This window comes from Candidozyma pseudohaemuli (assembly GCF_003013735.1).
Source record: "Candidozyma pseudohaemuli strain B12108 chromosome Unknown scaffold00009, whole genome shotgun sequence".
Taxonomy (NCBI): Eukaryota; Fungi; Ascomycota; class Pichiomycetes; order Serinales; family Metschnikowiaceae; genus Candidozyma; species Candidozyma pseudohaemuli.
The window spans coordinates 101,075-117,309 of record NW_020194443.1 but is presented as its reverse complement, the minus strand read 5'-3'; the positions used below and the strand labels follow the sequence as shown (position 1 = coordinate 117,309).

The window sequence follows — 16,235 nt, the reverse complement described above, 5'->3', positions numbered from 1 at the left end:
TTGTGAGCTTGTTTAGTGAATCACGCATGACATGAATATTATCAATATTGCAGAATATTTTGTCGACGCGCTGCGGTGACCCCACCTTTCGATCCGCTCCATCACCTTCTTTGACCTTGCCTTTGTAGTTTTCAACATTTTCTGTACCAGCCCCCAACGCATGTTGAGCCATTGCATTTGTTATAGGACGTAAATCCACTATGAGGTTTCTTTGGGGTTGCTCTCCGTACTCCAAGGGACTGTCAGTAGATGATTTCACCTCCCGTTCTTGGGATCTGAATATTTCCTCGACAAGTTTTTCGTCTTGAAGCGATCTATTTTGAAAGTTGAGACCAACTAATGGTTGTGCGCAACGGGCAATAACATTTTGATTAGATCCAATTCGATGCCTGTAAACAACAGCAGGAATGCGTTGCTTCAGTCTAAACTTACTTGCGTGCTGTAACACTGAATCGGATATAGCATTAGGAACAATTAGGTGTTTGGGATAGGACTGACATAGTTTGTATTCCGCATTGATACTCGAGAGCCGCCACACGGATTCATGCAGTTTCAGTGTAAGCCCTTGCCTAGTATACTCAGCTTCAGGGTCATATAAATTCCACCCCTTGTCTTGAAGTTTCGCTTCCATCATGTTGGGGCGATACTCTGACGCATAAAGGTCTTTTCGCAGGCATTTCAATTTGCTTGCCATGGTTAATCGACTAAGGAGTTTGAACACCTCGGCGCATGCTGTCTCGGTTTGAAAGTCGAATGAATAAAACGTGAAATCTTTGCAAAAGATTTTGATATGCGATGCCATATACTTATCGAACCCTTCAGGGTTGGGCGATGATGATGCTGGTGAAGTCGCGAGAAACGATGAGCTCGATTGCAAGGTATCCCAAGAGTTTCCTCTGGCCTTAAGTATCTTATCTATTATCGGAAAGCAAATCCAAATCTCCTTCTGTTGCGCAGTCGTGGGATCCGGTCGAAAAGTGAATACCATGTGGTGCTTCGACAAAAGTAGCGATCCGGTGATGTGGTGACCGCGTCTTGTCAATAAGACATGGTCAATCGAAGTTATGCTATTTTTCTCCATGGATTAAGATCGGTATCCTACCACGCTTGTCGATTGCAGAGGTTGTATTTCGAGATCCAAGTAGTGCTGCGCTAGTCGCATTACACCTTATCAGTGCTTTCCTGCTTACAATACCCCGAACTGGTCTCCATGATTTGGGCATTTATGACTGGAATAAGGGAGTTTTTGTCCTTCAATACTTTGTGAGCCCAAATCCTGATTGATAAAATCTACAAATGTGGTACAGACCTTCACAATACTGTTCTACAGACGAAATGCCTCCTAGGGCTGAGATATATTCATGTCTCGTGCGAGTTCCCTCTCTTGATAAGTACGAACCATTAGCACCCTTGAATAAGCTAGATTCCATCGAACTTGAAAATACCATTGTTTGACAGTTTCTTCTTTGGTTTTCTTTCTCTTCGTTTTGCCGTATCATTCGAAGCGGCATTGTTTCCGGATTCCTCCTCCTTACCTTTCCGAGCAGTAACAATTGTCTTTTGTTTTTTCACGACTCCATCATCAGAACTATCGCCACTATCTTCGACTTTGACTCTTTTCTTTGAATCTTCTTCTGTGACTTCATCAGTACCAATTGCAGTGTCATTCGTCGATTCGCTCTCAGATTCACCCTCAGAATCTGACGCTGTATCATCATCACTGTCACTCCAATGCTCGTCTTCCGAACTATTCAGATCATTTTCTCCATCGCTCAGTTCGAACTCACCACTCCACACTTTAAGTCCTTCCATCCCCGAACTAATGAGCCTATAATCGTAGTCTATGTCAAGCCCTCCTACCTCGTCTAGTCCACCGAGCTTGCCCATGGCCGCTGAATGTACTCTAGTTTCAACGACCTTTGATTTCTTATAGTCCACTCTATGGATCAAGCCTTCACTATCACCACACCAAACGCATTCGCTGAAGTTCTCATTTCCTGCGTTCATTGTAGGAACAATCGCATCGATGGAGGCATTCTTATTAACTTTTATTCGCAGAATCTGGTCTGATAGTCTGTTCGAAGATTCTCTCCAGAGCGAAACGATGCCCTCACCATGAGATACCAAAACTGTATCGTTTTTGCCCTGATTCAAGTATTCGTTCGGGTAACACATTGCAAGTAATTCGTCACCTTGATCGTCAGACTGGGTCACAATGCCTTTTCTGATATCGAAGTGTGTCAATGTGGTAGATCCTAATGACAAATAGTGGTATGGTGACACTGCATTCATGGGTAGAATCTGATTCACCGAATCGTCATGCATGTTCTGAAGGTTAAATTTGACTTTATCGTTGTGTAGCTGCCTACTGTCGTAGACATATACATGCCCATCATCAGTTCCTGCCAAAAGATATGGATGGGTTTGAGAAACTGCCATGGTTGTTATCGCATCTTTAGGATTTTCATAGCTAGAGCTGAGGTCCGTCTTGGCTACCACTTTGCCTGTCTCAGTGGAGGCCTTTTTGATCACATTATCGGTACCACCAGAGTAAAGAAATTCGCCGATGGAGTTTTCTTGCACCTCGAATACCACGGAGCGGCATGAACCTTTGTGTCGTTTGGTCTTCCAGTTCATCTTCACTTCGTCTGAACTTTCTTTGTAGTCTACTTGAGACCACCATGGTTTGGCTAGTTTTGAGATAGATGTCTCATCCTTGATCGATTTCTCATGCTTTTCCTTTTTTCTCGCAAGACTATTCTCGAGAGCCTCTGCATCGTAAGAATGGCAATAGAGGTGTCCTGTTGCGAGGCCAGAGATCATTAAAGGTCGAGTCGGATGTGCTGCGACCGAGAAAAGTGGTTCTTCATAGTTTATGGCAAGTATTGGAGGGACTTTGGACTCCTCTGAGGGACCGTTTGGTTTAGATTTGCTTTTCCTAGCCATTCTCTCTAGGGCCTCTTCTAGTAGCGCGGATAGTCATCGCGATCATCACGACCACCAATCTCAATTCTAGCTTCATGCAGTTTGAAAAGTTTGTCTATGTGAAATACATGCTAAAAAAAAAGGTCTAAAATATATCGCCCGTACCTTCAAGCTTCTTATCCTTTCTGAGTTTCCAGTACTCCTCGTTAAACTGCCAATAGTTATCACCGGTGACTGGATGCTGCTTCTTCACGAACCAATTTGGTTTGTAAGTAGACCTTGTGGCCTCTCTCTTCCTCTTCGCAGCCCTTTGTTTCTCCTCAACCCTGTGCTTCTCATTTGATGCCTCGTCATATCTACCATCTTCCATGGCTCTCTGATCGGGCCTCAATCTCGTGTCGGTGGGTGCTAACCATGGCTTCAAAGTCTCAGGGAGGTCATTCAAGGTCAACGCGAATGAAGTCAAGTTAAACGGAACCTTCGGGCGAGGTGCTGCCTGCCACACTAAGAATTTAGCTCCAGAATAAGGGTCCTCACTAGGCTTGACGTCCTGTGAGTCGATCAATGAATCTCTTCTGGCTTTCTCAGACGTTTCGGATACCTTACGGGCAAATATTTTCAGGTTCCAGTGCCCTCCTATAGCCCAATGAGAATTTCCTTTGTTGTCATTCACAGTACCTGATAATTGGTAGGCCGATGAAGCTTTCCATCCCCTTTGCTTCAAATCCACGACAATCACGTCTCCAGTTGTATGATTAGTGACTTCCATTTTTCCGTAGTTATCAACAGTTGGATTACCAACGATAATTCCCACCACTGAGGTGTTAACTTTCTTCCAGCTGTAGAGTTCTTCTTGGAGAACTTCACCCTTGATCGACTTTACACCCTTGTCCGGTCTTATCACACAAAACATTTTTCCAAGGTGCTTGAAATCGAATGAACGCCCCTTGAATTGGGAATCGACAGCGTTTTCTCCATAGTAGTCCCACTTCGGTGATTGGGCCTTGCATGCACTGATAGGTGGATGGTGGCTCACTTGCTCGGAGATCAACCTGAAATTCTGATCAGGACGAGCGTATTCAAAAGTCTCACCTAGCAAAGGATTGAAGGGCTTGGCAATTCTGTTGATAGTTGAGGCATACTCTGAAGCCGCAAATGCTGCCACATATACCATCCTTAGTGTGGAGTCTTCAATAGAGGCAGCTTTTTGAAGAAGATCGTTATATTCGATGTCTTCAGCAAGTCTTTGAAGAAGGGAGGTGCACTCATTGAATGATACTGGAAGCGTCATTCTGGTCATGTCCTTACCAATCATTGACTTCAAGATACCCCATAAACCCACCTTGGGCCTATTGTCTTCATCATAAGCAAGCCTCGACCGAGGAGGCTTCTCATAACCTAAGAAAGAGCCTTCCTGCGTCAAGATGTTCAACACCTTCTCTTGAGCTTCATTAGCGACGTTCCCTGCACGTTCAACTTCAAGCTTGGGCTGGTCCTCGATCACTGGCTGGTCCTCTGTTCGTTCCACTTCCTTCGCGTCACTTCTCTGAGCTTGAGATGCACCTGCGTCAGCACTGGGAAGAGAAGCTGCGCCAGTCGCAGCCAAGCCGGTATTCCTGTTAGCATCACCTGCCTCTTCAGCGACAATTTGGTCACTTTGGGTATCGGTAACACCGACCTCGGTGCCACGACTTGTTTGCGGCTGATTTGGTTCTTCAAATTCGTCGGCATCAAAAAATTCATCATCTGAATCATGGAAGATCTCCTCAAGCAAGGCGGAGTCGGCTGATTGAGCATTGCCTTCAGCGGATGGCTGTGCTTCAGGTGGGGCATTGGGTGGCGTTGCTGAAAAGAATCCATTTGCCAGTTCATTAGAAACTTGCGGGGACAGGATTCCCCTCGACTCAAGAAGCTTTCTAATCTTGTACTTTTTACCCTCAAACTGCGCCAAAGTCTGCTCACGCTTCTGAATTTCACTCTCTAATTGCCGGATGGAGGACTCCCAGAGCTTATTTATCTCGTCTTGTCTCTCGATACGCTTGAAAAGCTTCTTCTCTCGCGATTGCACCAGCTGGTCATATTGCTCAATCAAAGTGTGTACGTTAGAAAGTGTCTTTAGACCAACATTGTAGGGTTCGCTATCAATCTTGTCACTCAATGCCTTGAACAAATCGAGGAGACTCGATATCTCGATAAGAAGAGATCGTTTTGTGGCAAGCATGGAATCCCTAGACAATCTCGTAGCATCGTCCAGACTTGGATCACCCAGTCCATTGAGTATCGAAAGAGAGTCTGAGTCTTCAGACTCGTGATCGAGATCGTAATCAAAATCTTCCTTCGTCATCACTGATTGGGCACCATCGAGACTTTTTCTGGCGTCAGAGGGTTTAAGTTCCTTGATTTGCAGTAAGTTGGGAGAAGTCGCAGTACCTTTGTTTTCAGAGCTTCCCACCGGAAGGTTGTCCTCGTGATCTGAACCAGTAAAAGAACTCAAAGAAACTTGGCTCGAGCTCTTCTTGTGCTTGTTGCGACGAGGAAAATGCAATCGCTTCTTCTTCTTTTCGTCGTCCCCTTGAAGACCGGCTTCGTCGATTGAGGAGCGAGCTCCATCATCCAAAGACTCTCGGATGCTGCTCCCTTCATTAGCTGCGACATTGGAGTTTACATTCTCGGAAGTGGCCTTTCTCCTTTGCCTCAAGTTGTCCTTAGAGATGGTGATGGCATTTTGTAAGGTCCATACCCAACGATTTGTCTCTACCGGGTGGTTAGCCTTCAAGTGCCATTTGATGCCATTCTTGCCAATGATCTCGAACTTAAGCTTCTCGGAGGAATCAAGGTGCAAAGTTGCCAATCCGATATTCAATGATCCTCTGCATGCGTTGTTTGTATCGCCTTGGTCAGCGTAGTAGGAGAGAATTCCATACTGATCTAAAACGAAGTAGCGTAACTTGTAGCCAGATGCGAAGTTGGTCCATTTCCTCAAGTACCCCTTGTAAGTGGGAGCACTTCCAGTTTTCATAGGATTACTAGCATTCACCACCGAGTCCATGATGTTCAGATCCTTGGACGCATGCTTTAAAAGTTTTCTTATCGGATCATTCCTGCTCACCAAATCTATTGGCAATTTCCCACGTTTGTCACGCTTGAAGGGGTCGCCGCCGTGCTTGAGAATCCAATCGCACATTTCGACATCTTCTTTGCCAATAAACTCATGCAACACGGTATTCCCGGTTTCGGGATCCGCTCCATTGATATCTAAAAGTTCTGCAGCTCTGGGGTTGAGAACCAAAAGTTGTTCAAGACTGTCAAAGTCTCTAGCACTAAAATACTGACGCAATTGAGTAGCGGATTTCTCAACAAATTTAGCCCTTTCGAATTGCATCAATTGAGCGATATTGGCGTCTCTCGCCAATTCGACAGGCTGCTGATTTTCCGCGTTGGCAACCGTGTCATTAATTCCCGGCAATGAAAGAAGATACTTCACAACATTGTAGCGAGAAGCGCCAGCAGCTAGATGCAAAGGCGTATTACCGTCGGAATCTTGGGCATTGATATCAAAGTTATAAGCCTTGCTGTTAATCAAATTTTGAATCGTGGTCAAAGGGGCAACCTGTACTGCGAAATGAAGGATCGTCTCCCTCAACCTCACCAATTCCGTGGTATCGACAACTGAGTCGATGGAATCAAGCTCCTTGATCACGGAATCGATCTTCGATTCATCGCCCGCTCTTAACGCATCAATGAGTTTGAGCCTTAAAAGTGAGGCGTTCAAGTGTTGAGACATTGATATCTAACAATGTACTCTAGTCTCAATAATCAAGAGTGAGAAAAAGTGATACTTCCAGATATTCAATTAGGGAGTAGCAAGAAAGTTGTAACACAGAATGACGTTTGTGAGCAAGGTATACTCTTCTCGGGTTGACACGTGACCATCGTCATAGTGGCTGTGAGAGAGACTCCGGCAACCCCGCTTTCTGTGCCAGAGCGAAATCGCAGAAGTTGAGTTATTGCCAATCAAAACACAGCTTACATTAAATTACATGGGCATTAAGCTTTTATGAATTCTGCATAATTGTTCTTGTCAATTTTCGTCTTTAGAATCGATAAAAGAAAGTTTCACCAATCTTCAATGTGAAACGCCATACTGTTTCTTCGCAGGCCATGACATTCTGCAATAAAGAATCATTTCATTTCTGTCCAAATTGTGAAAAAATGCTACGTTGTACAATTTCAAAGGAGACTAAGAACAACAGCCTACAGTATGAAGGCTAGGCAAGAAGACATCAAGCGGAAAGTGATTTACCTAAACACAAAGTCTTGGCATTTTTACAGAGCTGCACAAAAAGTGGCCAAGTTTATGGGATGGTAAGTCAATTCTGTGCTGTCAAGCGGCTTGATTGTTCGAATGACGTCCCTACAATCATGCTACAGTAGAACCATTAGAATGTATTGTTTACTTCCATTACCTCTTTGAGTTAGCTGGGACACTAAGAAAAGGGGCCTTTTACTCAATTACATGTTTTGTCAAATCAACCTCGTTCGAGCTTAGCTATAAAGATCAGTCTGGCATTTCGGTTGTGCGCAGACATCCCGACACGATGGTAACAAATTATTGAGACAAAAAAAAAAAAAAAAAAAAAAAAAAAAAAAGGGGCCTTTTACCCAATTACATGTTTTGTCAAATCAACCCCGTTCGAGCTTAGCTAAAAAAAACATTTTGGCATTTCGGTTGGGCGCAAACACCCCAACACGATGGTAAAAAATTATTGAGAAAAAAAAAAAAAAAAAAAAAAAAAAAAAAGACTCGATCTCAACCACACAAACACACACGTTTCTATTAAACTGAAACGAGCTGGGCAAAGTCTCGGCCCATAATTCTATCTGGTATCCTTTAATTAACCAATACCCCGAGACATACTTTTGAGTTCGTGAAGCCTTTACATTGTCATTTTGACACCACATCCGAATCTCACTTTGAAGTGGCCACGAAAGAATTCTCGCTTCGTTTGACACCTTTAGCGTTCAAGATCGTGAATTGACTTCACTTCTGATTACCCATCATAGCAGTATCCTCAAGTTGTTGGACCGCCATTCTTTTGTATGATCAATAGAAACTGCATGCCATCAAAACTTGTTGGGAACAATACTCACATCTTTTTGGAATCAATCAGCGAGTAAATTTATCCCAAATCCATCTGCTCCAATTCTCATGCATCGCCCTACTTGGTCAGTATGGGCCATACTCTATAGCATAATATTAATGGTCGCTGAGACCAACGCTATTGGAATAACAGTTCCTGCAATCAGCTCAGCTAACCCCAAGCTTCTATCTTCATCAGAGAATCTACTTAACTGTGTCGGATATCGAACTTCCAAAGATGATTTAGTTTTTGTGTCGTTAGAAACCGGCGATCGGCAGCCCTCGCAGAAATTAAATTTGAAGGTTATCGATGATGACAACAACATTCTTCGAGCGGCAGATGATATTGCTAATGGGATATCGTTCATCTTCACTAATCTCAATAATCCAATTCAGATTGGAGAAGATAGTCTGTTTAATTTTTTAAACAAGTTCAGCCCGAGGAAAGAAAGCACTGGGAGTGATAAAGCCGGGGATGGAAAATATGGGCACTTATTGGATCCAAGCATCGGAAACTCCTTCATTCATATATGCTTTGATAATATATTCTACGACAGGTCGTGGAGCTTCAAAAAGCAAACGAGAGACGTTGATCTTCGCGTCCAAGTCAAAAATGCCACTACCTTGCTGCAAGTTGACTTCAACGAGTTCGCCAAATATTTCAGAAGAATAAGCCTTGCAGAGGACAAGGGTCTGAGTTTGTCTCCAAACACGAGGACAGAATTCACCCAGGAACATTTTGAGGAGGCCACGAATCTATTAGCAGTCCAGTTGGATAAGATCAGTGAACAGCTCAAGAACTCCGAGGATATTCTAAACAGTCTTAAAGAGAATGAGTCACGATTGAGGGATGTGAATGAGGCAATATTTGCCAAGTACACAAAAACTTCGGTTGCAATTCTCGTATCCATTTGTCTTTTTGGCTTTTTGCAGATAGCATACTTCAAATTCTATTTGAAACGCAAAAGAATAATATAGTGATCTGCTTCGCATCTCACTTGATGTCATTAAATTTCATATATCGATAATTATACGATTTAATACCGCATTTCAATCCATCACTAATCCACTAGCGACTCCTCTCATTTTCTCGTTGTTGATAATACTCTGGCAGATGTTTTTCTGTGATGCTCCGTCAATCAACTCACCTTGATCAGAATAAAGCATGCTCTCTTCATAGCCCATTCTGATTCTTGGCTCTGTGATTCCTAGTTCACAAGAGGCTAATGCCTTTATCACATTATAATAACGCAGAATCGTACCCCTCACGTTCCTATCAATGTTAGCATCATTCCTGTCGCTATAGATTTCCCATGATGATCCTTCCTCTAATCTTGTTATGGCCATGTTTCCATCTCCAGGGGTGTAGTCGTTATGATTGCCAGAGGACAACCTGCTAGTGCCTTCATGATTTTTTGATTTGATCGTTTTACTCAACCAAATAAATCCATTCATACCAACGACAATACTCACATTTCCCGGCAAGTCAAAAGAGTGATTCTTCTGCTTGATAATTAAACTGGAGGGCACCAGCAAAAAAACGCCATTTCTCAACTTGCCATACTTCAAAGACCTTGTGTGCAATGAAGCCATTCCGTTATTAAAAATAGTCTGAACTTCGGCATTAAGTAAGTCTCCTTCCTTCAAAAATGATCTCATTTGCAATTCATCGCTTTCAGATTTTCGTCTCAAAATCCCTCCGGGTAAGTTCACAGACCCAAGCATCAACACAGCATCTTGCTTTGCCCCAATATTTACTTTCCATCTTTTTTGACCAACCTCTGTTATACGGCCAACGACATGATCACCTGTTTCAGGCTCATACCTTCCTCGCAATGGTACAACACTGAGCAATCGGTTGACCCTCGAAATGTTGCCGGCCATGGCCGAATAAGTCATGTTGTCTAAGAAATAAACACCATGTCCCTTCATCCATATCGGATCGTCTGTTATCAATTCGCCAGGGGTCACAATCGAATTTGCGTTGCGGTCACTGGTATGCGACACCCCTATTAACGGTTCTTCAGAACCCTCTACCTCTTCCTCAGAATCCGATTGATAATCTTCGAGGTGTTTTGAAATGTGCAAGGATCTCTTAGGGCGTGAAATCGCTAGAATTGGTTCTGACATTGGACGTAAAAATGGGTCAAGGCCTTTGCGATGATGATGAGCTTGTATACTATTTGTGCGCGATGGATCAAAATCTGAAAATTCTATAAAAGATTCCAATTGAGCTGGCCCAGTGCGAAACACTCAACATAGTGATTGATCGGGGTTGTCATATGAATGGCAGATTTTTCACAAATCTTCTCAATAGACTAGCTATCAATTCACTGCTTCTTCATCTTGGTCGATCACAGATTCAACGACAGAAACCTTTCAGAATGAGCTCAAAATTTTTATGCCCTGTGGCTCGAGGAATGAAGGAATTGGACAGATCCGTCTTCGAAAAAGAAATTGACCTTCTTGTTGCCAAGTTCTCAAACCCACGCTACGTCGGTGAGTTCACTAAAGTATGCAAAAACCAGCTCTTGAACGTGCCAAATGTGAAACACATTGTGAAGATTGACAACACCAAGGGGGTTCTTCTCCGAGATGATATTGATGATATTCAAACTTATAAGCTGAGCTTGCCTTCCGAGGCTTTAAAGTTGATGGAAGCCCACGACATAGAAATTGAACCTTACAAAATGAAACTAAACTACGATTTCTGGAAAGCTGATGATATATTGCAGGCAATCTTGCCAGCAGAATTGTTGAGCGAGAGTCCCAGTGGTTTTGCACAAGCCGGTCACATTGCTCACATGAATCTCAGGAACGAATTTAAACCCTACGGTGCATTGATAGGGCAAGTCATCTTGGATAAGAATCCTACTATCAAAACAGTTGTTGATAAGCTTGACACGATAAGTAACAAGTTCAGAGTCTTCGATATGAAACTATTAGCCGGTGAGAACAATTTTTTGGTTGAGCAGCATGAAAGTGGATGTAAGTTTAGATTCGATTTCAGCACAGCATTCTGGAATTCACGTCTCAATACGGAGCATGAAAGACTTATCTCAATTTTCAAACCTGGAGAAGTTGTTGCCGATGTATTTGCAGGAGTTGGACCCTTCGCTGTTCCCGCTGCGAAGAAAGGTGTATTAGTTTTGGCTAACGACTTGAACCCAGAATCTTACAAATATCTCAGCGAGAATGCTTCTATCAATCAAGCACTGCAGTTTCTAAAGGCCTACAACTTGGATGGTCGCGAGTTCATAAGGCTGTCACCGAGACTTCTTTTCGGTTGGAAAAACCGTGAAGGTTCTGTTGAGAGGCGCAAAGTAAACAAAAGAAGACGAACAGACGGCACATCTACCGATGGAGTCTTATCCACTAAAATTCCATCATCTATTTCCCAATACGTTATGAACCTTCCTGGCTCATCTATTGACTTCCTCGATGAATTCATAGGGCTCTACAGCCATGATCCTGAGGTCGAACAGTTTGTGAAGAACGCAGAAGACTTCACGCTTCCGACTATTAATGTTCACTGCTTCGAGAAATATGCACATGATTCCCCAGAACCGACAATGGAAGAGCTTCACCGAAGGGTTCATGCCCGTATAATAGAAAAAATCCAGTTTCCCGCTCCAATCGAGGACTTCACATTTCATTTGGTTCGCAAAGTTGCACCAACCAAACCAATGTTTTGTGTTTCCTTCATTCTTCCGGAGGAAGTTGCGTTCAAAAAGTTATAAGCAAGTGATAGTAAATTGAAATTTTGATCGGCTTTTGCATTGGCACAAATAGAAAGTCAATTTTTAAGGAGTCAACTATCTGAGACATCTCATATCTTTGATCTACGCGTCGCGAGTCCTGGATGCTTCGCGAACTTCAGAGTACTGTTGACCATTACAACTTTATTCTGGGAACTTAATACTGCTTAAATTGTTCACACCGTAACAACTAATGATATCCCTTTACAGCAATCTTTCTCTGCTCATAATCTCAACAATCGACAATCCTCGAAACTCAATCACCCTTGTGGCAAATGATCATGACATGTCAGAACCCGAAGTCGACCAATTTATCCATTCTTTGATAATTGCTTTTACGTTCTGTATCATCCAATTGAGCCTATTTTGCTTCTTACGTCCTCGATTTGATCCATTATACCAACCTCGCTGCACGCACGTCCCAGAGATTGAACGAGTGGAGAGACCAGGTGATGGTTTTTTTGACTGGTTGTTTGCAACGTGGAACGCACGAATACTGGCTTATCTCGACAATGGGCTAGATGCTTACTTCTTCCTTCGCTTTCTCGTTTTTCTTCTTCTATTTTTCCTGTGTTGTGGCTTACTCAATATCGCCATCTTGGTACCGATCAATCTCTCTATATCGAAGGACGCAAGGGCCAGCATTCTTCGACGCATGAGCGTTCATATCATTGACGATGAGACGAAATCACTGCTTAATTTCCATTTTGTTTGTGCCGTCATAACAATCTCAACGCTACACTTCTTATTGATTCAAGAAACCAAGAGTGCCTTAAGAATCAGGTCAGCTTACATGGAATCCCCTCGCTACAAGATGCTCGTGTCATCAAGGGTCGTCCTCATTTCTGGGATACCACATCATATGCGAAACTATCACAGTCTTGCTACTTTCTGTACTTCTTTCGCCGGCAATATTGAACACTTGTGGTTCGTGGATGACTTTCGTGAAACTGCAATGAATGTGCGAGAGGCACAGACGGCATTTGATCTTTTAGAAAGAAGTGAATCGAAATGTCTTGCTAGGGGAATCCCGGCTAGTTCTTATTCTCAGTATCCTCCATATCAACTTGTGCTTCCAAATTTTGAAAAATTCGGTATACGTTCTAGATTTCTTCTATCATCGTGGGTGACAATGTTGATGGGATTAGAAAAGCAACCCATGCGCAGTTGGTGTATCAGTCAAATAATAGAAAGCAACAGGCGGATGAATGAACGACAAAAAAAAGGTGAAGCAAGAACTGATAAGGCTTTTATCGAGTTTCAGAGTCAGTCTTCTGCACGCATTGCAAGTCAGTGTATGAATTTGTCCGGCAAACATTTCGGCAAAACAATTACTGACGTGGATCCCAGAGATATTTTTTGGTCAAATTTACTTGAAGAAACTGAAGTGGTGAGACAGCTTAAATACTTCCTTATACGGATTGCTCTCTTGTGTGCAATAGGCTTTTCCGTTCTTCCCGTTTCCATTATCGGGTTCTTCTTCCAATCAGTTTCCCACCTGATTTCGTCAATAAACGGAGTGAATAATCTCCCTCCCGAAGCTCGCAGTCTTATCGCAAATGTTCTCCCTTCCCTCATGCTAAACATCTACACAGTGTGCCATCTTGAGCTTATAAAATCACTCCTCAAACATGGCACTATTTGGACTGGCCAAGAGCTACAGCTCCTTTTACAACGGTGGTATTTCTTGTCACTCTTTGTTCATCAGTTTCTTGCCGTATCAATTTCTACCAGTATTACAAAAATCTTTTTGCTGATCATTCAAAAACCATCTACACTACCAATTTTACTTGCAAGAAATCTTCCCGAGGCTGCTCACTTTTTCTACCGTCATTTCGCAGTCAAGATTCTTGCTGTTTGTGGAGCTGACTTCTTGAGAATCGGAGGACTTATAGACCATCTTGTGGTTCAACCTTGGACTTCCCTCACTCCTCGAGAAAAATTCCTCAAGTCCACAAGTCTTCGTTGTCCCCAATGGGGGCTACTTTACCCTATCTTATCATTGTATGGTGTGATAGGGGTCACCTATTGTGTGATTTCCCCGATGATTACAGTTCTTTTGCACCTAGTCTTCTTTGTCATCTTATTCTACTTCAAATACGCCCTTCAGTTTGTCTACGCCACAACAAACCCGTCCGAGACATACGGAAGGCTATATTTCAATGCGCTCTCGCTGCTATATTGGGGAATTTATTGTCTCGAAATCAGCATTATTGGCTTCACTTTCAACAAGCTCAATACCAAGCTCACAGGTACTACATTTTCACAACGGGTTGCGATGATTGCAGCCTTGTTACTAACTGTATTCATACATTCGTCTGTGGTATCCAAATATTCCAAGTACTTCAAATATCCTCCTATTGTTACGTCTGGCTCAAGTTTTACCGAAGTAGGTAGGAAACTGTCAAAAGGCCAGTTGTATAAACATCCATGTTACAGGTGGAAGGTACCAAAAGTTTGGCTTCCAGATGATGGTAGTAATATAGCTGGCAAAGCACTCATTGAGATCGAAAAGCTGTCTTCTGGTCAAATTTCAGCACGTTTACTTGCGCAACAGTCATAAAAGGACGAAAGGTTCACGCACAAATCGGTACTCCTTTACCCTCATATTCCGTGTATAATGTCAGAAATCTCGATCCATTCATTGACTAGTGTCCACTTATCATTTGATGAAGGAGTAGAGTCATGCCCATATACCACAACATTGTCAACTTTTGCGATGGCATGGTACAAGTTCGATGTCGTTATATTGTCATCTTCATTTTGAGATACGACCTCATTTTTGTTCACCAAGTAGACATCATGGCTTTCGACTTTCACTTGTTGTCCCACGAGTTTGAGTCCCCTGAAATTTCTAACATCAACTGTTTTTCCTCCTTGGCTTTCTTTATTTGATGATGCTTCAAAATAGTCATTAACAGCAGCATTTCCACTATATCTAATTGAAACAGGAATCACACTTGCAGTAGCAAAAGGCAATTCGTTGCCGTTGGTCAAGTCTAAACGTCCTACCATTTCACCACATGTGACCTTTGAAGTAATGTAAAATGTTATGGCGCGTCTTGCCTCACGCGCACGGTGAGTCTGACAGAGGACCATACGTAATCAGTCGTCGAGGGCATGAATCCATCAACGCGACGAAACTCTTCATCAGTACTTTTTTATAGATTTTTTGACAGCTTTCGACGATCGCTTCCCTCGACTACTAAAACCTAAACTTTCGACTTATATTGTGTCTTCCAACTCCACTCTAGCATAGGAATCATTCTTTGAAAAAGACAAAAGATTCCTGATAGCAATCAATCACAGTTATTAGTGAAATTTATGCATCAAGATTTGAAATGTCGACGAGCATACTCATTCTGTGACCCTATTGGAATTAAGTTCCATCCACGCCCAATATTGATAAAGGTAAGGAGCAGATTTGACAGCGGTATGCGATATTTTATATAACTCACCTACGCCCTCAAATTGGATTATTTCGTGACAAAGGGCATGATTAATCACGGTCAATGGACGTATGTAAGATGTGTTCCCTCATAAACAATGAAGAAAAGTATCCTAGGCCAATCATCATAGTACTGAACACGAATGTGCCACGACAGCCACTGTCGTATGCTTTCTTAATGACATCAGCGATCTCTGGTTTAACCTCTTTCACAAAGTTTGTGTTCTCAAGAGCTCGCTTTATTATTTTCGCAGCAAGCTCATGGTCATCAACGACGTCCTTGATTGTGGTAGTAAGGCGAGTTCGTGTGACTGACTGAAATATAGCGCTAGCTATTGAGACACCAAGTGTAGATCCTGTCGCCCTAAACGTATACTGGATCGATGTCGTACACGCTTGAAACTTGACGGGCACTGAGGCAATAAGGGATAGTAAAGTGACGGTGATGATACAAGAATAACCTAGGCCAGGGAGCAACATCAACGTAAACTGTTTAAATTGAGAAGCTTCAGGGTTTAACGTCAAGATTCTGGTCATTCCACCGAGAGCCACAAAACCAACAAGTATAGTGAGTGTATAATACCTTCCAGTCTTCCTCATGTATAAACCAGCCCCCACTGACCCTATCGATACAGCAAAGAAGTTGGGTATCAATCTTTCACCACTTTGTGTGGACGTCATATCCATGACTGTCTGAAAATAGAGTGGGATGTAGAATAAGTAGGTAAAAAACCCCATGGTGTAAAACCAATTCGCCAAAGAAGATGACAATACAGTGCGTTCTACCATAATCTTTATAGGGATGATCGGCTCCAGAGCAATGCAACTTTCGGTGTAAATGAACAGAATCAAAAATATGAGGGATAGAACCAAGATTCCCAGAAAAGTTTTTGATTTGTAACTGATTTCTTTACCACCGAGGGAGGCAGCAATCAAAATTAACATTAGTGATCCGACGAGAAAA

General features: G+C 42.7%; 5 protein-coding genes across 5 annotated transcripts; 2 read left to right on the top strand and 3 right to left on the bottom strand.

Annotated features, from left to right (window-relative positions):
• Positions 1-1,419: 1,419 nt before the first annotated feature.
• C7M61_003469 (OSBP family protein) lies at positions 1,420-6,709 on the bottom strand (the record flags this gene model as incomplete). The annotated part of the gene is made up of 2 exons (XM_024858807.1): positions 1,420-2,801; positions 3,091-6,709. 2 exons carry the CDS (start codon positions 6,707-6,709, stop codon positions 1,420-1,422), a joined length of 5,001 nt encoding a protein of 1,666 aa, XP_024712894.1.
• Positions 6,710-8,185: 1,476 nt separating this feature from the next.
• On the top strand, positions 8,186-9,043 carry C7M61_003468 (p24 family protein; the record flags this gene model as incomplete). The annotated part of the gene is made up of 1 exon (XM_024858806.1): positions 8,186-9,043. The coding sequence occupies one exon, from the start codon at positions 8,186-8,188 to the stop codon at positions 9,041-9,043; it is 858 nt and encodes a 285-aa protein (XP_024712893.1).
• Positions 9,044-9,115: 72 nt separating this feature from the next.
• On the bottom strand, positions 9,116-10,195 carry C7M61_003467 (exosome non-catalytic core subunit; the record flags this gene model as incomplete). The annotated part of the gene is made up of 1 exon (XM_024858805.1): positions 9,116-10,195. One exon carries the CDS (start codon positions 10,193-10,195, stop codon positions 9,116-9,118), a length of 1,080 nt encoding a protein of 359 aa, XP_024712892.1.
• A 254-nt stretch (positions 10,196-10,449) lies between these two features.
• On the top strand, positions 10,450-11,805 carry C7M61_003466 (tRNA (guanine) methyltransferase; the record flags this gene model as incomplete). The annotated part of the gene is made up of 1 exon (XM_024858804.1): positions 10,450-11,805. One exon carries the CDS (start codon positions 10,450-10,452, stop codon positions 11,803-11,805), a length of 1,356 nt encoding a protein of 451 aa, XP_024712891.1.
• A 2,622-nt stretch (positions 11,806-14,427) lies between these two features.
• On the bottom strand, positions 14,428-14,838 carry C7M61_003465 (uncharacterized protein; the record flags this gene model as incomplete). Its single annotated transcript, XM_024858803.1, has 1 exon — positions 14,428-14,838. One exon carries the CDS (start codon positions 14,836-14,838, stop codon positions 14,428-14,430), a length of 411 nt encoding a protein of 136 aa, XP_024712890.1.
• Positions 14,839-16,235: the final 1,397 nt, after the last annotated feature.